Genomic DNA, 26,498 nt, shown 5'->3' on the forward strand with positions numbered 1-26,498 from the left:
TTTCAAGTAAAGACTGAGTAATTGTTAAAACTTGTATAACAAAATGGAAAATATTCCAACTTGTTTGATTCAAAACAGGGATTTTAATGTAAAAGCCGTCCTTCAGACTTTGGAGGAATGTCCTGAAATACAGCCAGTGTGTTTCTAAACACCCAGCTGTATACACAGCATATATATATATATATATATATATATATATATATATATATACACACACACAAATATTTACTTTCATATCATCTGGATGTAACTGGGATAGCCAGACAACCAAGATCTTGGGGGTACAGTTTCTTCTAGAGCAACATAAGCACAGCTCCTGATTTTTGGTGGGTTTTGACTTAGTCATTAGGAAAAAACCACAGATTTTTCTGTATTCCAGTAATAGGAAAAAAACCCAACATAATGGGAAATTAATAGGTGATTTACTACAAAAGTAATTACAGCTGACCACTTTGTGCTCCTGAAGGATTTCAGGAGAGCAACTTATCATTCCTGCCAATTTTGGAGTGCCTGTCATCTTCCATGGAGAGAAAAACATTTGAAGTGGGCAAAAAGAAACAACGAAGTAAATAGAATTTCTGAAGGACATTACTGTTTTATAACCATGACTCAGTTTTTCATGTAGGACATAAAAATTGATGTCAAGTGGAGAATAATGAAATATTTCTTAAGCTGTTGGCTGGATCCTCTACCACTGCTAATTGAGGCAGAGGTTTTTCAATAATACTCTAGCAACTTGAGAAAGCTCAGGGTGTTCTACATTTTATTGCTCCACGTTGTGATTAGGAATCACAGTGTGACAATGAGGATTGTGTATCTGTAATAAATACATACAAATAGGACATCCACAAGGCAGAGCTTCTGAAAACTTCAGACAAGTGTCAATTCAAAGAAGTTTTAATTCAAACCAGATATTTAAAGTTTGTATCTTTATGGCGGCGTGATGTCATCTGTGTGAATAAATCTGGAGTTGCATCTCATTTAATAAGATTATATGGTCAGAGCAGAAGCAATTTGATTGAACGTTTCTTGGCTGAATGGTTTCAAAAGCATCTTTTGACACTAATTTGTTGAACGGATGATTGTGAACAACATAAAAACAAATTAAAAGTTTTAAGTGCTTGGGTTAGATCCTCAGCTAGTAAAAAGCAAAGGTGGTCCATTAATTCAGCAGAGCTTTGCTTATTTCTGTCTACTGAAGACCTGGCTCTTTATGCTTAATGTGACTATACATATGCTTGGGCACAGTTCTACTCAGCAGACAATTTGTTCTAACCCTCAGCATCCTTCAGCCTCACAGTGCCAACTGAAATGGGAACATTTGTTAGCTCCAGAAGTGCAGAATTAGTTCCTGTGTCCTTGCCATTAAAATAATTGGGGAGACCACTGGAGGCTCTGTTCTGCCAGATATGGGGAATTTGATAGACACAAATGTATGTGGCTTTTACATATGTAAGTGGTATGGTGTAATTTACAGCAATAGGTGAGTATTATGCATTCATGTACACTCATTACACAGGGAAAAGTCACCAATCTTTAAAATTAAACCCTGCCACTGTCCAGCCTAATGTCTGCAGGTGCTCTCTACAAGCTTGGTCCTGTTTCTTCCAATCTAACACACACCCTTCAGTCTCCCAGTTGCCTGCACAGGGATTCTCCTCAGAGTACGTAGATTTTAGGAAGAAATTCTCCCCTGTGAGGGTGGTGAGATGCTGGCACTTGTTTCCCAGAGATGCAGTGACTGTCCCATCCCTGGAAGTGTCCAAGACCAGGCTGGACAGGGCTTGGAGCAGCGTGGGATAGCAGAAGGTGTCCCTGCCTGTGTCAGGGCATGGAATGGGATGGGCTTTGAGGCTCCTTCCAACCCCAACCATTCTGACACCTCATCCTTTGCACTAAATGCCTGCTGTGTCCACATGATCTGCACAAACTGCTGCTTTTCCCAGCTCCCTGCTCCTGTTTTGCTCTTCCCCATCTGCTCTCCTGCAGTATTGCACTGCCCTGGACAGCAACAAGGGGTGTGCATGTTATTCCCCTTTTGGCTCCATTCCCCTTTCCTCTGCACTAATGGCAGGGAAAATTATGAAAAAATTAACACCAAAATTAGAAAAGAGAAAAGTATCAGTTAGTGAAAAAAGATCTGCCTGCCCAAACTTGCCCTGTGATTTTAGTTCAGCAGAGCAATACAGGAGGATGGTATTCAAATCCTGTGCTTGTTTATCACATGCTGGGGTGTCTTGAGCTTGTGTTTAGAGGTTTTTTGGCTGGCTGGGAGTTTGTTTGTTTTCAAAGCACAACACCAAACCTGGCACCCTACCCCATATTCTGGTTACCATTGCATGGGCATAATATGGATGATAATACAATACACTATGACCCACCACAGTGGGTCAAATGTCTGGACAACTCAGAGGCAAATTTCAAGTGAATTTAGAAAAATATTCCTGCACCTTCTAATCAAATCTCAGATTAAAGGTTTTTTAATTAAAAAATTATTTTTAGTCAAAAAGGGTAATATTTGCACACCAGTTAGTCATCCCAGGAACAAAATAGTTCTGCAGCCATTTCCATTTCAATTGAGAAGAAAATCAGTCTCCAAACATCACTGAGAGGTGGCTGCCAGCTGCAGTCAGGGAAGCAGCTCTCCTCCATACCACAGTAATTAAAAGATCATGTAATTACTGCTGATCTCATGCCATGGAAGTCAAAGGAAAACCATTCATTGACTGTAATGGGCTTTGGAGCAGGTTCAGAATTTCTCCAGCATATGTAATCCTGACACTTTGGAAACCAAAACCTCACATTTTAACTACACTCATCCACAACTAAAAAAGAAAAAAGTGTTTTCATGCTCAACAACAATCAAGGCTTTGTTCCCTTTGAAAGAAAATTGTCTTCTTTAAGTCTAAAGGATTCAAACCTTTCGTCCCCAAATAAAGAAAAATTCTGAAAAGTCTAAACCAGGATTGCCCCTCCTTTCACCAAAAGCTCTTTTTTTAATCATCTTGGATCATCCATAAGCCTGGGATAATAAAAGCAGATACAGAGTAAGTCTGCTGAGCTCTCACATTTGTGGGTGTTTCTATGAAATATTTTTTAGTTTTTCAGGTTTTTAAGAGAAAGACAAAATTTCTACCAAGGGAACAGAACAAGGATAAACCCCCAACTCCCAATCTCTTCCAATATTCTCATTTCCTCAGGTAAAAACCATTATCTGCAAAAATTACCATTTTTAGGGGGAAAAAGGCCTCATCAAAATCACCTCATACCATATCCCAAGATTTAGAAGAAATCCTTTGTGTGCATAATAAACATTCTGACCCTCCTGTTATTTTTTTCCTGACACCAAATGATATCTGCTCTGTGCACATTTTAATACTGAACAGGTTTCTGAAGGAGCCTTTAGTTGAATTATTTTATAGGCACTATTGAGGAATAACTCCTGAGAGGAAGATACTTAAACATTGCTGAAAATCCCCAGGTAGCTCTGCAAATCCACAGGCTTTTGTTATCAAGAGGTATTTACCATGTTAGCATTTTCTTGACTTTTGAGGAGTTTGCAGTTCTTCAGACAGACTTGATAATCCACATATTGCCTTGCTGGGCATAAGCCAAATTTATCTATGCATCTTAACTCCCTCAGTTGCCATCCCCTTCGCTCCAGCCATGGATCTAAGAAGCTTCTGACAGAAGTCCATTACACTGAATTCACTTCTGAAAAAAAATATGGTTTTATCCCTCAAAATAAAAAAGTTAAGTCTTACCCATATTCTGAAAGCAGTGAGAAATCAGCCTCACTTAGCCTGGAAATTTTGTGTCTTGAGGCACTGCTCTCCAAATTCAGTTATTGCTCTGCAGTAACATTCTCCAAGCACACAATCTGTAAACCCAATCCTGATTTCAAGACCTGCTGTCTTTGAGCTCTCATATGTGTTGGTTACCTTCACTGTGAAGAAAGTTTTGGAAGTAGAACTCCTATCTGAAAAAGGACTGGGGGTACATCCACAAGACTGGACCCAGTCTCTGTGCCTACAATGAACTGCAGGACAACTGCAGCCAGGGCAGGGCTGAAATGTGTCCACAATGAACTGCACCACAACCGCAGCCAGGGCAGGGCTGAAATGTGTCCAGAATGAACTGCAGGACACCTGCAGCCAGGGCAGGGCTGAAATGTGTCCACAATGAACTGCAGGACAACTGCAGCCAGGACAGGGCTGAAATGTGTCCAGAATGAACTGCAGGACACCTGCAGCCAGGGCAGGGCTGAAATGTGTCCATAATGAACTGCAGGACAACCACAGCCAGGGCAGGGCTGAAATGTGTCCAGAATGAACTGCACCACAACTGCAGCCAGGGCATGGCTGAAATGTGTCCAGAATGAACTGCAGGACAAACCACAGCCAGGGCAGGGCTGAAATGTGTCCACACCCACAACACCCAGAGGTTTCTGCATCCCAAAGCAGCCCTGAGCCTCCCAAGAGCCCTTCTCAGTCTGAGACTCAGGGAAGTACAACAGAGCTGGGTTTCTTCACAAAGAGTGGCAGAAGTTTGATCAAACACACACACATGCACTGGACACCTAAACCAAATAGATTTCACTTTTAGCAATAGCTGTATTTTTAATTATTTCAAGCCTCTCTGCTGCCTCAGCCTTGCAGAAGAAAAAAAACACAAAAACAACAAAAGAAATATTTGCCCAAATGACAATTTACCCTTGGACCTGACCTTCTTTGCTTATGCAGTAAAACCTTGGTAGTTATAACCTCCTCCCAACACATGGGATGCCTGAAACAATTCAAGAAGCTGCTGGAAGGGAGCAGGGAATGCATTAATCCATTGAACAGGAGACTGCCACCTGCTTCACATTCTACCAAGACAGATGAGGAAAGCAACTGCCTGACCCAGAAAACATCTGCTGGGCAAAATCAAAATTAATGACAAGCAGAATGAGCTCTTTGATGGCCAATTCTCCCCCAGCTGCCAGGAGCCCCTCCTGGCAGGAGCCCATTGTTTCTGAGGCAGCAGAGTCCCTGGGAGCAGGGGCTGAGCTGGGAGCACCTTTGGTGGAGCTGAGCTGGGCAGAGCAGGGAGAACCCCACGGCACCTTTTTCTGCCTGCTCTTGTCCAGGTTTTGAGTTTATCACAGAATGTTTTGGGATGGAAAACACCTTTAAATTCATCCAGTTCCACCCCCCTGCCATGCCTTCCACTGTCCCAGGGTGCTCCAAGCCCCCTCCAAACTGGCCCTGGACACTCCCAGGGATGGGGCAGCCACAGCTGCTCTGGGCACCTGTGCCAGGGCCTCCCCACCCTCACAGGGAGGAATTTCTTCCTAATATCTAATCTAAATTGTCTTCCTTCAGCTTAAAGCCATTTAGATGCCCTGCCAGCACCCAAACCTTGACAGGCACACCCAATACCTGAATACAATACAATACCTGAATACACACCCAATGCCATCATGAAATTCTGTGCTAAAAGAGCAGGTTTTAATTGGAGAAAAAAAAAATATACAATTTGCAACACTAAGAACTGTCAGACAAGCACCAGGCACAGACTGTTGGAAAACCCACAGCAGCACAACCTTTCAAGTGTGTGAAGTCATGCTTATTTTAAAAAGTTACTGCAAGAATACTCAACACCAACACACACACTGAAAGAAAACCAGTTTTCCTACCTTTTCTTCTTGTAACTTCAAACCTTCTGGAGTCCTATAAGGAAAAAGAGAATTTTTTTGTGGTGTTTTTTATTAAATGCAAGAATAGTTCAAAGGCAGGATGAACAGCCCCCCCCTAAAAACATGAATTACTGACCCAGGGAAGCATCTATGAAGCTCAATACAATAACTGAGGAGCAATTACAAGCACACATTTCAGTTTGTCCACAGATATTTAATGGATAAATATAACACCTAAAATGACTCATCACTGTGTGATAAATTACATTGTAAAACACAACATTTGTCTTGAAAATTGATTTTTTTCCCTCTATTTATGTTAAAAGAGAGCAGTTAGGAGGGTTATTATTACTACACCAAAGATTTAGGGTTGAAGAAGGAGAAACCATTACAGATATTTTTAGCAGAGACTTCTTCAAATATCTGAATAATTTCAAAGCCACTGGACTACTCATGCTGAAAGCTGAGGCCTCGTTTCAATCCATGCACACCTACATAATATTTTTGCATATAATTTTTTTTTGCAAATCATTATAACCATCTCTAATCCAGACATTTTTTTAAAACAGTTTCTAAAGGTTTTGCATTCCCAGGCAACACCATCTCCTTATACTAATGGCGAGACTTCAGAGGAATAAATATTTAATTCCACGCAGTAACACTATTTATGGGTTAATTACAAACACATCTAAATTTCCATCACTGGAGTTATTTCTTGCAGCCAGTGTTAGAACCAGAGGAATTGTGGAGGCCATCTGGAGTGTCTCTGCAGTGGAGCCAGGCTGAGAGAGCTGGGGCTGTTCAGGTCTCCTCCAGCCCAGGGCTGCCCCACATCACCCATGTCCTGCCCAAGCACAGTGACAGTTTATACTGTTTATTTTGTCCTTTGTCATCCCCTGTGCAGGCAGCAGATGCTGCTTCTCTTGCCTCCACACGAGCAAAGCTGCCTTCCTCAAAACAAAGCTTCCACCAGATCAGAGAGGGATCACAATACCAGAAATTGTCTCCTTAGCACCCTTCAAGTCAGCTGAAGGGGATAATAAAAAAAAAAAGGGTATTTGCTTATAAAAATACTGTCATTATTCCCTGTAGGATACCACCTCAGTGATCTTGAGCAATAGATAAAATGGCATTCAGGATTAATACAGACATCAAAGCATTTATCCTCTTTATGTAGCAGAGCTCTGAGCTGTGCAGGCAGTTATACTCCAGGGACCTCTCTGAGCTTTTCAAAATATTAGTTTGAGAGGTGGGGCATGGGATAAAAAAACTCAGCTACAGCTGCTGTCATTAGGCCTGTGTACATGCAATATATGCAAAAGAGAAGAATACTTTTAAAGTTCCCCAGAGCCTCTCACACTAACAAGCTGTTTGAATTCTCTGCAGTTCAAAAGCTTAGAAATACTAAAACTAATTACAACTATTATATTGATCAAAAGGAAATAGACTATCAAGGCTCTATTAAACAAACATCCAAGTCTCAGCTCACTTTTATAAAATGCCCTTTTGTTATTTCCATGTCTGCACAGACATCATGAAAGACAAAGGATGATCTTCAAAGTTTCCCTTCTTTTATTCTGCTCCCCTTATAATTGTAAGCTCTGATGAATATAAACTATCCAAAAAAACCAGATGCAGGGTTCAGAAGAACAGATTGTTACAACTGCAGTGGGAGAACATGAGGTCAGGCTGCAAGCCATCACTTCTTGTTCCTGGGAAAACAAACAGCAGCACTTGGTGTGTCCCCCAAAACATCCCTCCCCCAGAGAAACCTCCAATGACACTGAGAATGCTCAAGATTTCAGGAGGGCAGATGAAAATAAAAGAAAAAAAAAAAGAGTACAGTACAAAAAGGTGGCAGCTCCAGGTAGACTTCTCTTGGAGATGATACTGATCTCAACTTAAAAAAAAAAAAAAATCACATAGAGGTTTCAGAGGTTTTAATAGTGTTACCAGTAGAGAACCAAACTATTTTGATAAAAATGACACCAAAGTTCTTGAATGCATTGCCTGAGGAATACTTTTCTGCAGAAGCCATAAAGCAGATGGTTATAAATGAGACTTATTTCATGGGCACCATTTAATGACTGCAAATTCCTTTAACTAAAAATCTAATTTTATCAGAGCATAAATCATCTGCTTTGAAGGGAAAAAACTGTTTTGGATTTTCCATTCCTTCTAAAAAGCTTCTTCATGTGCTGCTTTAAATAGCATTTCATTAGTGCAATACAACAGTTTTATTTGTCAAGGTTCACTTTTAGTACCTATTTCCTACTTTTTAATGTTAGTCAATTGAGTACAGAATGAAAGGTCCTTCTGTTCTGTATCTGAAGTGCCTAATCACTATGTGGAAATCAATGCAGTATGTTTGCTTCAGGATTGCCTTTCACCAGACATGGAGCTAAAGAAAAACTGCATCTCCAAAAGACCAAGCACCCCAGAGTCATCAAGTATGATAAATATTTCTACCTGGATTAGGAGGGGTGAAAATCAAAATCAAAATCAGAGTTCAGTAGCTGCTGTCAGGCTGCTTCACTCCCCTGTAGCTGCAGTGTGTTGCACCAATGCCATTTGCCATGATTTGTTGTACCAACACCTGATGCCATCTAACAACTGGTTTGCACAAAGCCCTTTTTTGCTCTTACAGAAGGATTGCCAAGGCATAGGAGTTGGTTTATGTTCTATCTTCTGATCAGTGATGAGTCAGGGGTCCATGGATGAGCAGAGCACTAGTGATAAATCAAATTTCATTCATAACAAACACAGAGCATTGGGAACTTCACTGTGCAGAGTTAAAACCCAACACCACAGAGGGAATACACAACATAAAGCAGTGCTTGGCAGCCAGCGTGCCACAAACAGGTTTTCCTGTGGTCATTAGCAACGGATGCAAGCAGCAAAAGCACTTTGGGGTTGTTTTGTACAGAATCACAGAATGGTTTGGGTTGGGAGAAACAATAAATCTCATCTTGTTCCAAACCCCTGCCACAGGCAGGGACACCTTCCACTAGGTCTGCTCAACCTGGCCTTGAACACTTCCCAGGATGAATTTATATTAAGAGATTTTCACAAGGCTGTGCTTTTCCCATCCCTGTTTGTTACTGGCCTCTGATCCCAGTAGGGAATGATGCTGAGCATGGATCACCAAAGCAGATACCAGAGATACCAACTGCCTCCAGCACAACAATCCATCCAATCCATCAGATAACCTTGCAATGGTTTCAGTCTCTTGCCCTTTAATATTGATTCAGATTTAGTAAAAATGCACCCCTTTTTATAACCAAAATTTAATATAGGGGACCTGGGGGAAAAAACTCCAACGCTTACAAAAAAAAAAAAAAAAAAAAAAAAAAAAAAAACAAAAAACCCCACAACCAGCAGCAAAAAACCATAAAACAATTAATGCAGCAGAAGAAGAGATGCAGAAGAACAGGCAACACTTCAGAGCCACAAGTTCCCTGCATTGCTGGCCTTTCCAGACCCTTTGTGGGAGACAAGGCAGTGCAAGCAGATAAATCAAACCCAGTCCCTGCAGCTGGGCTCATGCTGGCTCTCACCATAAATCAGATGTTACCTCTGCACACTCCAGGTCTCCAGGGACCTGCTCTCAGGATCAGCCTAACTGCTGTACAATTTCTAAATATACAGTCCTGACTCATTTAGCAAATTAATAAAGAAGTGGCTGTTCCTATTAATAGATTACCATTCCATGGATTTTTTTCCTCCCTTCAGAGACTTCTCCTCCTTATCTCCAGTGCAGGGTCATGCAAAGAGGATAGATTCAGATCAGATATTAGGAATGAATTCCTCCCTGTGGGGTGGGGAGGCCCTGGCACAGGGTGCCCAGAGCAGCTGTGGCTGCCCCTGGATCCCTGGAAGTGTCCAAGGGCAGGCTGGATGGGGCTTGGAACACCCTGGAATAGGGGAAGGCATCCCTGCCTATGGCAGGGGTTAGAATTGGACAAGTTTTGGCACAAACCATTCTATGAAATGACCCTCAGCACAGGGCTGGAGGGACACTCTGCATGGGGACTGGAATATCAGCACAGTATATGACTGATACACAGCTTAGTCTGACAATCAGGATTTTCTTCCTTTTTTTCTTTTTTTTTTGGTCAGGCACGAGGAAAAAAATAGATCACAAGCTACTGTTTGGAGAAAGCTTTCTATCAGTACAGACACTGGCAATTTAGATTTGTACTGTCTGGTATGAACAGAGAGGAACTCTGATGTCTCACATCACACAGCATCATCTGCTCATCCATACGGCAGCTAATTGAGATAATTACTGCATCTCTGATTTTCCTCACTATTAGTTCTGGACTCCAGATGAGAAACCCAGGTATTGCTCCATAAATTTCCACATTGTGATGGAGAAGCTCATGGGATAGCTGCTTTTATAAATCCCAAATTTGTGGATATACTCTTTCTAATCTAAAAACCAAGAATTCCCCTGCTTGGTGGTCAAAAGTACTTCAAGTAAAACTGTCTTCCTTTAAAAACTAATGCTACAACTTATGTTTCAAAGGGAGAATATGCTGCATTTGGAAAAAAAAATTGCTCAACATTTAGTCTTTTAAGGCTGAATGGCTTCTGAACAGAATATCAGAAAGTTTAACCCTCTGTCACATCATAACCAAGTTAAGATTGCCTTCCTTCCTTTTATTTTTGCAACATGATTTACTCTGGTGGTGTTCTCTTCTTCAGAATCATACCAGCATTTCCCCATCTCAGTATGATTTTTCACAGTTGCTCAACTGTGACATTATAAAAACTTCCTGAAATTTGATTCCTGCAGTCAGTGAGTGCCACAGCCCAGCACAGAGCCAGGCAGCACCAGCCCACATCCCTCTGCTCCCAGAGAGATCCAAGCATCCAAAATGCAAGGTCATTAACATCCAATGTACCACAGGCTGCTCCATGCAGCAGCAGGACCTGGCTGGAAGGTGACAGTCCCCAGGAAATTGGGCACTGCAGGACCACCATGAGCTATCACATCCTGCATCCTACCAGAAGTTTAAAAAGGCAATAAAGGAAGCAGGATTTCTGCTCTGTAAGGGATGGCAAACAAGTGGGTTTCATCTTCAGATTGTGCTTTAGATGCATCTTGACAATGCCTGACGCTCACTATTGAGCCATAACCACTCATGTAAACCAAAATTCTTCTAATTTTCTGCTGTCATTCAAGTGTGCAGTACCTGCCCTGTTCCAAATTTCACATTTTCTAGTACAAGTGCAAGAGCATCCTGTAAGATACAACATTTATTAAGCTCTGTGAGTACACAGAAGAAAGTGGAGAGGGAGGCTGGGGATGCAGAGGAAGGACCCCAACACACCTAATATAAATATTATCAAAGTATTCCACAGCACCTTGAGCTGCAGATGCTCTGGTAACCAGCACTCAGAGCAAAAGCTTCTCATCTCCACAGGGATAAGATACCTGTTAAGATTTAGGATGCTCTACAAAAAAGCAATTACTGCTTGTTAGAGATACTACATAAATGCAGGTAACAAGGAGTGAACTATCACTACATACCAAAGTCATAGAAAAATAAACTTAAGTCTTGTCTCCCTGTACTTTCATTAATGCCTGAAGCAGCAGCAGCAGGCTGTAGCACAGTATAGATTTAAATTTAAAACTAATTCTTTTCTGCCTTTCTCCAAACTGAAAAGCAGGAAGAATACTCAAATGGTAGACAATACATTACTATTATTAACAGTTACAATAAATACCAGGATATTAGATCTTCAACTGTATATAAAATTTATACACTGTGCCTGTTTTATTGCAAGCTCATCCTCTGAAATTGTATCTGTATTTGAATTAGAAGCAAAAAGCTTTTATCAAAAAAAGCCTCTGCAATTTTTTACCTTGCTTCAGAAAAAAATCCCTTCCTAGTCTTTCAGATTAGGAAACATGACTTTGCTGGGGGAAGGAGCCCAAAATCATTCTTATGAAACCCCTGCTGCCCAGAATAACCTACTGTCATCCCAAATGCAGCAGTCAGTGATGCAACATTTAAGAATCTGAATATAACTAGAAATTTCAGCAATAATTGATACTCTTAGACAAACACAGTTGAGGCTTGTGAGTGGACTCCAGAGAAAGGCTGGATTCCAGCTGGGCAGAAGGGCCCTGAAGGGCTGGTCTCACCCATTTGTACTTGGAGATTTTGAGCAGTTCAGGTGCCACAGAACCACAGAATGGTTTGAATTCAAAGGGACCTTAAAGATCATTCAATTCCAACCCCCTGCCAGGGCAGGAACACCTTCCACTACTAGAGCAGGCTGCACAGAGCCCATCCAACCTGGCCTTAAGAGTTCCAGGGATGGTAATCTACACTCTCCTTCAAGTAACAATTAATGAACAAAAACAATGGACAGCCAACAGAGGCAATACCTGCCAGATGCCAGCGAGAATAAAGTTATGGTGCCTTGAAAAATGAGCACATGGAGCATCACCTGTGAGCTTCCCCAGGGACCCAGCTCTCCTCCCCACAGGAGTGTGGGGGGCTGTGCAGGGGTTCTTGAGACTCCTTAAGTGGGAGGATGGGTGGCAAAAATAACACGGCATGAAAGGCAAATTAAAGCAATTAAGTATTTCTAGAAACCACCGAGCAGTTATGGTTCTGTAGCCCTAAACAGACCACAGAATGCCTGCCAGCCTTTACTGTCACTGCTCAGCAGCTTGGTGACATCCAAATACTTAAAAATGCAGCACAAAACAACTCTCCATGTACCACAAAACAGAATGATTCTCCACTTTCACACTATCAAGCTAGGACAATATTATTCAAGCTACCCACCAGCAGTGCCCCAGAAAACATAACACAGAATTTAAATTTCTAAAATGCAGCTCTGTGATGATGTGTTAAAGGAGGTCTGCTCCCAGAAGGGCTGATGAAGAACTGCAGCACTGCTCTGCTCATTTTAGGTTCACAAAAGGAGATGCAAGGGTCTGCCCCATGAACCATGGCAAAACCAGCTTGGCTTCAGCATGCACAGGAAATCAGCCTCTGACAGAGAAAGCAGGGAATGGGAGAAGCTGGCTGTCAAATTTCAGTATTTAATAAGATGCTTTGCAAAATACTCCAGGAAGCTGAAAAAAATCAGCCTGAGTTACTAGTGTGGATTACATAGTAGAGACTGAGCAGACTAGCACTGCTGGCTTTCCATCAGAACCTCCTGGCCAAGTTCTCCTCCAAACCCAAAATCAGGGTTATTTCAGATCCAGACTGTTTGTCTCTTTTCTGCCCATACTGGAAACTCTCTTCACTACCACTGGCAATGACTCAGACCAATACAGTTTTTGAGAATTCCTTTCTAGAAGGAAGAGGTGACCCCAGATCACATCACCTGGTGGATCATGGACCACCCAAAGCCCTTCTGGGCCAGCACAGAGCTGCCCATGAATTGTAGTCACCTCTAGAACATCGAACTTGAACTTGAACAGACTTGCTGAAGGTAGAGGCAAAAACTTGCTTGAAAGCAACACCCCAGAATGGTAAACTCTATACATCTGATATTTCAGCATATATTCCACTGAATAGGATTTAATCTCATGACTAAATCCTGTTTAGGGTCCAACCCTGAGAAGCTTCACCCAAGTCCATATGCAATGCCCAGTACTGCATATACATACTTATTAACTATTCTAATCAGGACTAACAATAGTCTATAAAAGAAACTTCTTCTCAGGCACACCCCATAAACTTGAGGGGTGAAAGGCTGTGCATCAAGAAAAACACACACCACTGTTATGTTAGAGGGTTGGTTTCTGATCACAAAGCCTTGTAGTCTTATTTTCTTTAATAAATTCAAAGCACAGCTGTGATAATTCTACCACATACCATGAAGAAATTGATTTAGCAATCTGAACATAAATTAGGCAATGTTTTTGATTCAGTAAACTTGTTCCTATGTAGATCAGAGCAAGTATTAGTGAAGGTCAGTGACCCATACCCACGTATATGCTTTGATGAGGTCCACAGGAATTTTCCATCAGAGCAGACTTAAAAATTATTTGACCTGTAAATTAACATTTTACTCATTTTTAAAGCAGTTTTAGTGGCTTGCTAGAAGCATTTCTAGCTGTGATTCAATATTTTTAAATGCATGTTAATAGATCTATATATAAATCAAACCATAAAATTTGGAACCTGAAAAACTTCTCACAGATAAGGAGCTCCAAACTGAACAAAACCTTATAATGCTAGAAAAGGATTTCAGGTGACTAGAAAGGCATTATGGGTAACTATTTTCTGAAAGAGAAAGTAACTGCTGTTTACTCTCAAAAGGTGATTATCTCAATTTCACTGACCTATCTGAAAGCTATACTCAGAGCTTTCAGATTAATTTTGGTGTTTGGTGCCACACTGTATAAACACTATTTGTTGTGGAAACAAGTTTTCTGCACAGATACTTTTTTCACAAATCTGATTTGTAACTTACATTTCTTGAATGTAGTTTAACAGCATTCTTTGTAAATTCATAATTTTAATATTCATACTCGTTAAATTTTGTGCAAACCTGAGCAAATACATTTTAAGCTGAGATCCTTCCACCTCAAGCAAGATCAAGTAATTGGTACAATAACATTATGGTCTTTAGAGAAAGATCAAATGAATTAATGTCTTTCAAGCAATATAATAATTCTATGATTTATGTTAAAGTAAATTGAGTAACGAATTTAATTCCTCAGAGCAACTTTCTTAAGAAAATCAGAACTAATGTGCATTAGTAAAGAATGAGACTTTTTTTAACTGCACAAGCATGCAAAATATTTAATAATTTTTAATAATAAAGCAAAATTGATCAGAGATTCTGCAAGAACAGGTTTAACAAAGTGCCAGTGTACTACCTGAGCCTACACAGCAGCAAAATAACAGTGGAGGTGTGGAAGGGAGCTGTTGCTCCCTTTTACAGAACAGAGGTTGGATACCTCAAGGACACAGCATCCCTTAAACAGACCTCACAGCTGCAGAACATCCAACACACCATTGAAATTACTTTTGAGCCCTGCTAAGCAGCAAAAAGCACTTTTTTAATTGGCTTAAACTACAGTGCAGATAACTGGTTATTTGTAGACAGAGTGTGACTGGGAGAAATGGGATCCTCCAACTACAACCAGATCCAGAGGCTTAAATAGATCCAATTGCAACATGAATCCATCAAGGGCTTATCATTAGCCTGGCACTGACTGATGTGTCTGCCAGCACATCAGTGTTCAAGGCAATGGCAGCTAAAAAATAGCCAAGTGTCCTTTTCCTGTCCTTCTGCACCATCTCTCACTTTCAGACATTTGAGCAACCATTTAGGGAACATACAGGAACTAATTAAATAGCTAAAATTGTTTCAGCATTCATTCATCATTTACAGCTCAACAAAGTCACAGTTCTAGATTTTTGTGGCTTTATTCACACGTCTCAGCCTAAGACTTGTGAAAATCTGAGTGAGTGTACATCTGTGCCACAAGCAGCGCTGAGCCCTGGCTCTGAAATCCAGCGTCCCGCAGGGACAGCTGCTCTGACACTGCTGGGACAGGGACTGCTCCAGGCACAGCCCTGTGACAGCAGCCACCACTGTCACCTTCAGGGCTGGAAACAGGCTCAGCTGCTTCTGCACTGCCTGAGCCCAGGACTGAGCCCTGAGCAGGGCTGCTCTCCTGCCCCAGCAAGAGGGGCACTGGGGGGGACAGAGATCACTGCTCGCTACAGCCACTGCTCCCTGCTCCCTTCTCTACTCCTCTGTGCTTCAGAGAGGTGTCACATCAGTAAGTCTGGAGGGAAGGACTTTGGGCAGTAATTTTGCTGATTCTCTCAGAACCACCTTTGGCTCAGCTTTCCTTCAAAAGAGCTTTTTTTAGGTTTCACCTAAATGTCCACTGATCCAAGTGAAGAGTCAGGACAGTTTGTTTGTTAAATTTAGCTTCACTGATGTCAGCAGCCCCAGGACACCACACACTGTAAAGTCTTTGGGGCAAAGACAGCATCTCCACAACAGCCAGATGCACAATTTCACTTCCAGATGATGTCAATATACCCAGTAAGTGTAAGAGTTTCTGTTTCCCTGTTTTTCACTGACCTCCTCAGGAGGTGTTTAATACAAATATACATGGATAAGCCCACACTTGTTTTCTGTTTGCAATATGGAGAGCCTGCCCACAGCCCAAGAACAGAAACCCAAGAGCTGTAGCTGCAGCAGCAGCTGGTGTACAGTACCTCTTGATGCAACCTCCCCACATCTGCATACAGGCTCCTGCTCTGGTCCACATCCATCCATCCCCTTGTGACCAGTGGGAAAACCCCCAGCAGTACAAGAGAGCACCAAAAGCTCCTTGATGTCATCATTTCAAATCTGTTAAAAAAACAAAAGAAAAGGAACAGTTATAGAACAATCATCTTACAGCAAAACCCAGCTCAGGTTTGGTAACACAGAGGCTTCAGCTGACAGTGTCCATCCACACTCAGTGCCTACGGAGCTCTACAGTCTCCATAGTACTGGCAATGAATCCCCATATTGAAGTAGTTTCACCCCAAAATTATCTTCCTCAGGACATGCTGATCCCAGCCTGTTGCCACATAGCACCTGCAGAACCAGAATCCTAGGATTTCTCTAACTACTGTGGCCAAAAGCAAACCACATCAAAACATGGTCTTGTGGTACTGCAGAAGCCAAAGGGTGAATTTCATCCCTTCTCCAGAGCCCCCAGCAGCACAGGGTCACTCACAGTCAGGGACTCACACCTGCACCCTCAGCAGATTTTCAGGAAAATGCCAGACACACACCTTTGCTTCTCTGACTGCTGAAGGCTCCCAGCAATGTGGCAGAAAATATCATCATTATTCCCCTGACTCAGAGGGGGACACTGCCTTGAGCAGACACAGCCACTGGCAGCCCCCCTGGCTACACAATCAGGTGTGTAGGGTGAGCCAGGGCTGACAGCTGACACACAGGGACAGCCTTCATCCTCCTGCTGAGGACACCTGCCCAGATGGTCACCAAACACACCTAAACTTGAAAGACACAAAACAAACCCTGCGCTAAAGAGGGCTGATGTGTTTCTCCAGCCATGACAGAGATGAGTCCTACCTGGGTCTGATTTCTGCACTCATATTCCTCTGTCCCAAGCAGAGACATTTCCAATGCCTCCCACACTCACTCCACTCAGGAGCAGCACCATTTCCCTGGCAAAATCCCACCACAGCCACACAGCATCACTGCAGGGATTCCCACTAATTCTGCATGCACTTTGAGCAGTGGTTCTTGTCTCGTGTAGTTTTTGAATGAATTTGGAAAGAACACCAATGTAGTTTCTCAGAAGGAACTCCTGAGTTTCACACACCACAACCCTGCGCTGGTGCCCTGGAAGCTTAACCAGGAGCTGTGCTTTCTCCATGACAATAACACAAGATCGGGTCATTACTTTCTACAACTAAAATATCAAAGGAATATTCAGGCCTGGAACCATTTCTGAGATGGCTGAGGAAGGCTAAAATGGACCCATTAATGAAGCATAATGACCCTTAATGAAGTGACAGCATTTCTACAGGCTGCTGCCTGGCTGGAGCCATACACATGAACAAGGAGGGTTACCTGCTAATGGCAAAATCCAGCCAAGCTGAATTAACTCACCATGACATACCTTGTCTTGACAAGACTCATTTTACAGTGTTTTCATGCCATATATTTGCCACAGGGTACATCCAAGCCTTGGTGCATCACTCCTAATTTTAGAGCTGTGGCCATTTACACTAGCAGTGACAACCTTAGGTATTTTGTTTGCTCAGACACCCCATCACCAGACTGAGCACAGCAAATAGGACCCACAGAGCTCAGGCAATGCCTTTTCTTGGCACTAATGTAAACACACTAAATGAACAGCATTCAGGATGAAATCAAAATTTATCAGTCTTTCTAAATTCCAATTATGAACCTCAGATGTAATGTTACTGAGGCTACAAATAAATATTTAATAAACCGAAGTCACTGCATCAATAAGAGACAAGTACATTGTTACTTTATGAATTGCTCTTGCACAGCAACATTGTTTCTCACAGGGTTTGGGGTTTTTTTCCTGTAATAGTGGTATTTTGTGTGCTCAGTTGATTCCATCACAACAAATAACATAGCAGTTCTAGAGACTTCTGAATCATATCCCGCTTGAAATTACAATCCTGGAGCAAAACAGGGAAATCACTAGTTTAACGTGTATTTAGTAAACAACTGACAGAAAGCATGAAGGTGTTTGGATTAGGATCTGTAACACTGATGAAACTGAAAGGGCAGACTCTACCTGATAGAAACTCTGGTTGCTTTATAAATAGGATTTCTAGAACATCTTTACTCAGTTTAGAAATCGCTTATTTTTATTGCATGCTGACAGCACACTAATTGCTCTCAGTCACAGTAAGAGAAGGACACATTAATACACATTATATATCTTAATAGCCTCAATCAAGCAACAAATATGTACCATAAATATCAACAGAGGGCTTACTCTGGAGTCACACAGCATTTTCGTGTCACTTGGCATCCTAAACCAGAGCTCAGCACCGCCTTACCCTGAGCCAAAGGGAAGGTTCCTTGCAGAACCCAGTCTGCAGCTACACCATACAATACAGCTATCAGACTGCAGGTTAAAAGCTCCCTGAAGTCAACAGAAAAATTCAAATTGATTGAATAGATCCAGACCACCACTGTAAGCTCAGGCAAGTTTTACTATCCATTTCCTTTCCTCACTCGAGGGAGGGACAGATTTGCTGGATTTGAGCTGGTATGGAGATCACTGTCCAGAGAAATTAAAGCTTGCACATGGAAATGTCTGCATAAAACAAGCAGTTGTACTCGAAGAATACATATTGGCCCTTGTGATAAAGAATATACTATGCAAAGCCATGAAGTTTACCTGAAGGTTGTGGTTTCCTCCTCTGAGCTAGAGCAGTCTTCCAGCTTTCCTTGCAGCTGGCACTGCTCTAGCAAGAATCACGCCGCAAGTAAGCAGCAGCAGGCTATGCACGGTCATCTGAAGCAGCTCAAACACAGCAAAACACCCATCCCAGGGCCAGATGGGTCTGGGCAGGCACCCACACACAGGGAGAGCCTCGAATTTAAAGCAAATGACTGCAATGTCTTTAGTGGAAGAGCCACAAGCAGATGCCAGCCAAAGACAAGCACAGGTTTTAGGGTACAGGCTTGGGAGCTACTCAAGCAAAAAGGGTCACCTTGAAAAACAACAGGGACTGAGCATCTTGGCCATTTCAGTGGAGAACAGCACAAACTGTTTAATGCATTTCTGTGACAGGCAACAACCACATCCTGCAGTGATCCCACAACTTTTTCCTCCGTAACACAAAAGCTTTACAAATTCAATTACAGTGACCACAATGAGATTAAAACATTTGCCAAAAGCACTTATTGGTTTTGTTTCAGGGCTACCTTAATTGTAGCTTATTTGAGAAATTACTGGTTTGCAATAGCTTTCAATGATTTCCAACAAGCTTCACATCAGAAGTAGGCTGAACTTAATTACCTGAAGTTCTGACTGTTGCTATAGCAAAAAGAAAGCATTTGGACATAACTATTACCTCTATTCAAACTGATGCTATTAAAACCAGATAAGAATCTGGTCCTTAGTTCCCGCCATCAACCTTTCCAATTGCTCCAGCCTTATCTAAACAGCATTTCCATTGATGGTAAAATAATTTTGACATCCTTAATTACTTGTTAAGTGCTACAGAACTAAGCTACAAAATTAAGTAGAAAAGCCAATAGTTTTGGCAGGACATAATGAAACCGAATAGTTATTTGTCTGTAGTTAAATACTTAAAGTTTGGGTGCTCATTGGAATCAGCTTTGATGTTTAAGTGCAAACCAGACTTTTCATTCGAGTAAAAGTTATTTAAAAATATTTCACTTATTAAATTTCCTTTACTAAATTTGATAAGATCTCATTTCATTGAAATTCTCAAAGACACTTCAATGCTCCAGAATAAATCTGGGGAGCATCAATCAAACGCAGATGCAGGACTACCAAGAAACTCCTGAACCTCGCAGAGATTTCGCCTCGGTTTTCAAAGCCGGCCCCACGACACGTTTCAAAGCCGCTTTTCTCCGAGGTGACCCGCGGAGCGGTCCCAGGGCATCCATCCCTTCCCGGGGCAGCGTGCGGCGGGCGCGGCGGGGCATCGGGGCACCGCTCCCCGCGCTCGGGCCAGCCCGGGCCGCCACCGCCGGCGCCCGGCGCCACCCGGCGGCCAAGCGGGGAACCGCCGGCCCCACGCGCGACCGCGCCGGGACCCGCGCCCGGCCCCGCGCCACCGACGGCGGCCCCGCCGGCCGAGCGCTGCGGCACCGCGGCCCCCGACCCCCGGGACGGCGGCGGCGTCCGCCCCATCCCACCCCACGGGCGGCACGTCCACGGGGCGAGACGCGAGGTACGGCGCAGGAGGTCCCCGCTCGCAGCCCGTCCCGCCCGCTCCGCCGCCTCCGGCCCCGCGGCGGGCGCACACCTGTTACCTGGCCCGGCCCGCGGGGTGAGCGCTCGGCGGGGCGCGGCGGCGCCGAGAGACCGCCCGGCCCCCGAGCGCCCGCGGAGCGGACAGCGCAGGGCAGCGGCGCGGTGCCGCGGGCGGGGATGGGGACGCGGGGATGGGGATGCAACGCGGGGATGGGGATGCAGCGCGGGGCGCTCCGGCCGCACTCACCTGGGGAGGAGCGGGGGCCGGCCGGGGCGGGGCGGAGCGCGGCGGGGCCGGTGCGGGCAGTGCGCGGCGCGGACCGGGCCGGCCCTATTTCTGCTCTCCGGGCCGGAGCCGCCTGACGTCAGCGCTGCATTTGCATATTCCGCCCAATCCCGGTACCTGTGCGGGCGGCGGGACCGCCCCGGGGTGGGGGGACAGCGGGGCCGGGTACCGGGTACCGCGCGGGAGCATCCCGGCGCCGTGCCAGGAGCGCGGGCGGTCCGGGAAACGGGGGGATGCTCGCGGGGCCGGTGGTACCTCGGGGTGCGGCTGCTGAGCCGCCCCTCGGTCTGACCGCCCCCCGCAGCTCCGTGCTCGGAGAGCTGCTGCGGGGCGATGCGTTCCCGGGCTGCCCGGAGCTGGGCGACGCGGGACCGCTGGCCCCTCGCCGTGTGGCCGTCAAACGGGGGAGAAGTCGTGGGACACGGGATTGTCTGCGGTGGGACGCCGTGACTTGACACAGCACGGCATCGGGCTGTTCTGGAGGTGTGCCTTCTCTTCCCACATAAGCATGTTTATAAAGAGAGGCAAACATTAAAATTCATTCACTCTCCTCTTCATCTCATTATTAAAAAAAAATAAAAATCAATGTAATCATTTCTTATCTAGCTTTTAACAAGGATGTTTGCACGAGCAGGAGGCATGGCAGGACTACAGAACCAGAATATGTGGGTATTTTTACCAAAGGCTGCAAGGAGGTTTAGGCAAAGGTGATGGAGCACTCAGAATTAGCAACAGGAGAGGAGCAGTCTAAACGACCTGATAAAATATGTCAAATTTAGTGTTTCTTCCTGTAAAGAATCTTACAACCTGAAGAATTAGTTTGGATTTGCTATTGGCTTCAGCATGAAAAGGACAGGATCCCCCTCATGGCTAGTAGACATGGGCTACTCTGGGAAACCGGCTCTAAGTCCAGGAGAAAATGTGATTAGTAAAAAGTCATTCCACAAAATTCAGCACAAAGTTGCAGAAGTGGCTCTTTCATGACTAAATTTGGGGGATTTTATTTTTTATTGCCTATGTTCTCTACAGGAAATAAGTGATCAGACCGGTTGGCTTTCCAGAACCTTTGTTTCTGGCCTGTTAAATCCAATACCGCTAAAATACTTTCAGTGTTTGCAAATAAATGGAGGTTTTTCTCCCAAACCATCACAAAGGCTCATAGGGATTTGTTATTTTGTGGTTTCCTTCCTTAGGACGATATGAAATTGCAGATTTAAGGTTTGGATTTTAAAAAGAAATCACAAATGCAATTTAAAAAATGGAGTATCCACTGTGAATTGTGCCTGGGCAACATAAGAGAGGTCTTTGCAGAGTGTCCTGGAAGAAATGAGTCTGTATTTCATAGGTGCCCTATAGGTTTAAGAGATCTGAGGTTTTAAAAAAATAACACTGAAATCTAATCAGCGACAAATAGGATATCTCTGGTGAGATCTTTTTTCTTTCCTGAGAGAAAAAAAATTGGAAATAATATCAGTGCAGACAATTCTTCCCCATTTCCTGAAGGGAAGGAAGAAAAGTCTCTCCACTTACCAGCATCATTTATTCCATGAAAATATGTCTGTGCTGTCAATTTGAAGTATTTACTAATCTCTCTGTATCTCTTCAAGTCGGACATAAATACAAGATGCATTAGTAGACATCTGAAGTATCTGCACAGCCTGTGTTTATTTATATCCACACATGCTGGAGGATACAGAGTTCCTTCCCCACCAGCAGCTTGCCTGGGTGATATTTGCCACCTCACTTTTGTAGCAGGAGGAACATTTTGCTCATTTTATATCATCTGGTGCAGTTTTCAACGCACAGGCTGGGGCTGCTGTGTTTCTTCAAGAGGCTGGCAGCCAAAGCAGGAGGGAGAGTGAGGTGGCAGTGCCATGAGCCTGCCAGGACCTCCCCGTGCCATCAGGGGCTGTGGGGTCTCTCCCTGGAGCTCTTGGGGATCACCACCTCCTGCCTGTTCATGAACCTCTAAATAAGCACCCTGAGCATCTCAACAGCTCAATAAGGAATAAATTTGCCCTGCATAGTGTAAGTGTTGGACAACTTGACCCAACAAAGTAGAGTCTGCTCTTCCATCAGCTCCCAGGTGCAGAGGGTGTCCATGTTCCCAAGCCAGATGTCCCTTTCCCACCACTGACAGAAGTAGGTACCTACAAGCATTTTTAGTGCCTTCTCTCACACATTTGGGTCCTGCGCATTTCTCTGGTATTCTGGTTCAAAATCTTTTGGTGTTTCCAACCTTTTGCAAGTCTTGTTTATAAAAAGCAGATGGAGGCACCCCTCATCACACCCTCAACTCCAGCCAGCTCCACACCCCACTTCTGCAAACACTTTCAGGCTGTCCTGAGACCCTTAACAGCCCTGTGGAAGGGTGTCTGCATCCCAAGAGGCATTTCTGAAGAGATGCTAGGGAAGCTTTTCAGGGAGGGAGTTGGTTGTCTCCCTACCCTGGTTCACCCACCTTTGTGAATCTGAGCAAAGCAAAAATCTTTCTTAGAGAACCAGAAAAATAAACTGAGCAGGCTGGCAATGAAAAGGTGATAAATTCCTCATCTTCAGGGCTGGGTGAGTTTGAAGCAAAATAATTGTTGCTTTCTTTTGCACTGGGAATTGATGAAACCCAAAAAAACAATGACTGTAGTTGAAAAGAAGAGAAAAAATGGATGGTTTTAAAGACAGACTTGAGGACCTAAAAAATCTTAGTCAGAGAAAGGGGAGAAATAAGCTTTTTCTTTCCATCGAAACACGGGATAACCTGTTCACTGTAATGAGATTTAAAGCATCATCCCATTCCTTCAGTTTAAAGAAATAGGTATTAGAACCAGAAAACTCTGAAAGTTTAGAGGAATTGAAGCTGCAAGAGACAATAGATTGATATGGTGTGGGCAAATTTGTGGACTGTGAAGAAGAAGAGACTTGTGCCAGTCCCAGCCTTGTGTACTTCGGTGAGAGGAGCTGGAAATGTGCAACCTCTTGTTAGCTTTGACTGATGGGACTTCAGGAATTTGATGAGAAATTTTAAACAGATTGGTGAGGCATAGCTCTGTGTCACTGAAGATATGATCCCATTTCAGGCTGACTATGACAGTTGGTTTAAGGAAATTAGTTTTAAAGAACAGATGATGGTCTCTTACACAGCTTTTCTTTCCTAATTTACAAAAAAACAGCACAACAGAGCAATGCAAATAGCCAAGGCTCCCTGTGCCCTACCAGAAAAGGAATTAATTTGTAACCATGTCAGCCATTAGAAGTACTTCCAAAATCTAGCAAGTGATGTTGAGAAGAGAAGAAGGCTTCCTCTTTGAAAATTCAAACCTTTAACATCAGCCTATCACCCACCTACCTCACTTGTCCAGTCTTGCTAGCTAAATGCAGTAACTAATAATGATATCTCAAAAGAACATTGTATTCACTGGGAACAAGAAGCTGAGGAGGTAATAGGACAACAAGATTCATGCTCATCACTTTGAGTTATTTGAACCAAGAGCCTAAATCAGACCTGATTAAGATCTGAACTCAAAACAAGATTCAATCAAAACTAGAGGTATTAAACAAATACAAATGTGACAAGAGTCATGATTCAATTATTAGAAGTCCATATTTTAATTACTCATTAAGATGACAGTGTGTATCTTTGCCTACGTACATTTAGCAAAGCCTTTTCTCTTTGACAGTGCATAAAATTATCCCTGCCAACTGTATTTCTCTTACTTTTTATGTCAACTCTAGAGTTACCAGTTTTTCATTATCCTCTTGCTCACAAATTAACAAGGAGAACAAATTTAATAGCAGCCTCAAACCTTTAGAGATTATGTCAGCCTTGTGTATCTGTGCCAGTTAAATTACCATTTATTTCTGCTTAAATTTAATGTGGTCATCTTCATACAAACAGATATATATTCAGAGCCTGCTCAGAGCCTGCAAGCACACAACGAGGGGCTGCTCTGAAAAGCTGTCATGGACCTTGGGCTTGAACTTTTCTAATCACATCACCCTGTTTAAGATGCAGCAAATGGAGAGGACAAAGGTCAAGAGCTTCAAACAAACAAGAGGATCCTCTGGGTGCTGCTCTCCCACATCATTACAAGCTGGAATACCTGTGGACGAGTGTCTGCAGCAGTGGAATGTTCTTTGGGTGGTCAAAATGGGTTGAGGCACAGATCTAGGCAAGGTGCTGGCTTTGGTGACCCATCCTCTGTCTCTGTCATGTTTTCCTAAATGTTTGGTGGGTGTTGGGTTGCAGTGCTTCATCCCTGCCTTCATAGCTGTAAGTCCAGAATATGAAAAATTGCAATTTTTTGTAGTAAAAGAAGTCTTACACTGAAGGAAATACGAAGGGTAGAAGCAGTGGTTTGATTCATTTCACAGCTGTAGCCTTTTTTGATTTGTTTGTAATTTTCTACGCTACTGCTTCCAATTTGATAGTGTCTGGGCATTGGATGACAATGGGAATGGGATAACAGATGATGAGCTCAAAATGCTGAACACCATCACACTTACCCTTACATGTACCCACAATCAATATGTCTCTTTGAGGAGGGAACCATCAGCCACTGGGCAAAGTTTGGAATATAAAATGCCACAGGAACTCAAGGCACATTTCTTATTTCTTGGGAGCTGTCAGAGCAGCTGGCTTGTTGCTGTGTAGGAAACATGTGTAGTGTTCAAATAAATAGCCCCAGAGACCTGAATTCAAATTGCTGTGGCAATTTTGAGCAGCTCCCTCCTTCTCCATTGTCCTGGGAGCCACAGGCACATAGCCAAATATAGGGCTAATGGAGGGACCAGTGGGAGCAGGTCCCGTGGCCATCAATCCAGCTTGTGGCTTTGGGAATGGCACCAATTTTCCTCATTTTTTTCCTCATCTCTGAATATTTTGTTGGTCTCTTCTCCCAGACACCATCAAAAGCAGCAGGCAGCGTTCATCTGGAAACAAGGGACTTTGATCCATGAACATGGATAATAACAAGGTGTTCAGATTTTTCCCCAGCTCGTTGGCTATGGGCAAATACAGTCAAGTCATAGGCAAGTCTTGGTGCATATTCTAGAGCATTTGGTGGTCTTTATTTCAAGCTTGTTTTCGAGAGGAAGTTTAAGGCAAGGAGCTCTAGCAGAGATAGAGAGAGACACGGGACTCCTAATCCATGTCATCATACTCCCTGTGTCAGAGAGAAAGAGGCAGATGGATGAAACAGGTGAAGATAAAAGAATAAGCAGAAGAAAAAACCAGCAAGAAATGTGAGCCTGCTTTATCTGAAATATTGGAAAAAGCTTTCTAAAACATCTTCATATTTTATCTCATTGAATAGGTTTTACTTTGCGCCAGTGCATCTGTACTGTGTATCAGGTTCTAGAAATGCATATGAACAAGGGTGAATTGTCTGCAGATTCCTAAAATTGCCTTTACAAACAGATGGCCAGAAAGCAGCTGGGAGGGAGAGTACAAGCAAGGAAGCTGTCGTTCTTCAAGAAAAATTAAGAAATTAAGCTGCACCATCAGTGCTAAGAAAGACAAACCCCTGCAAAGCATGAGCCAGGCTCAGTTAAAACAGCAATTAAATGATTTAGAACAAGTCTGTGATCATTTACAATTTTTAAAGGTGAAAGGTGTGATTTTGGTAATGCCTTAAAATTAAAAGGCCAGCCACTCCATCTTTAAAACGATGGTTTCTCTCCTGAAAGACTTATCTCATTGTCAGTCCATTAGCAGCCAGCCAGAACCCATCCTTACAAAAATAATTGGCTATTGATATATGGTAATACTGAAAAGTTATTCTTATTTTTGTTCATTGCTACGGAAAGATGTCCTCTCCAGCCTACACTTTCAATCATTATAAATGCTACTGTGAAAGACTAAAAACACTGTTCTGAGATAGATTAGGATCCACTTCACAAATAAATATATTTTACTACTGAGAGAAGAAGCAAATGTTACTGGTACTGAGTGTTTTATACACAGTAGAGACCACTTAGGCTGAAATATTCCCCTGGTGTTAAGTTAGTGTTGCTGGCCAGGCAGAGTCCCCTCTACATGAGAGGCTCCTGGGCAGGGTTTATCCCTGCTGTGCTCGGGTCAA

The 26,498-nt window shown here is 43.2% G+C and overlaps 1 protein-coding gene across 1 annotated transcript in view; it reads right to left on the reverse strand.

The window, feature by feature from the left end:
- The window catches only part of FSTL4 (follistatin like 4), a gene marked incomplete at its 3' end in the record, with an annotated part of 196,306 nt that extends 180,103 nt beyond the window's left edge, over positions 1 to 16,203 (reverse strand). The window contains exons 1-2 of the mRNA XM_084215769.1: positions 15,898 to 16,203; positions 5,678 to 5,711 (exon numbers count right to left, since the gene is read on the reverse strand). Of these exons, the coding sequence (XP_084071895.1) occupies positions 5,678 to 5,711; positions 15,898 to 16,026 (163 nt within the window). The 5' untranslated portion in view covers positions 16,027 to 16,203. The remainder of the gene's footprint in view (positions 1 to 5,677; positions 5,712 to 15,897) is intronic.
- Positions 16,204 to 26,498: the final 10,295 nt, after the last annotated feature.

This window comes from Fringilla coelebs (assembly GCF_963513975.1).
Source record: "Fringilla coelebs genome assembly, chromosome: 15".
Lineage (NCBI taxonomy): Eukaryota > Metazoa > Chordata > Aves > Passeriformes > Fringillidae > Fringilla > Fringilla coelebs.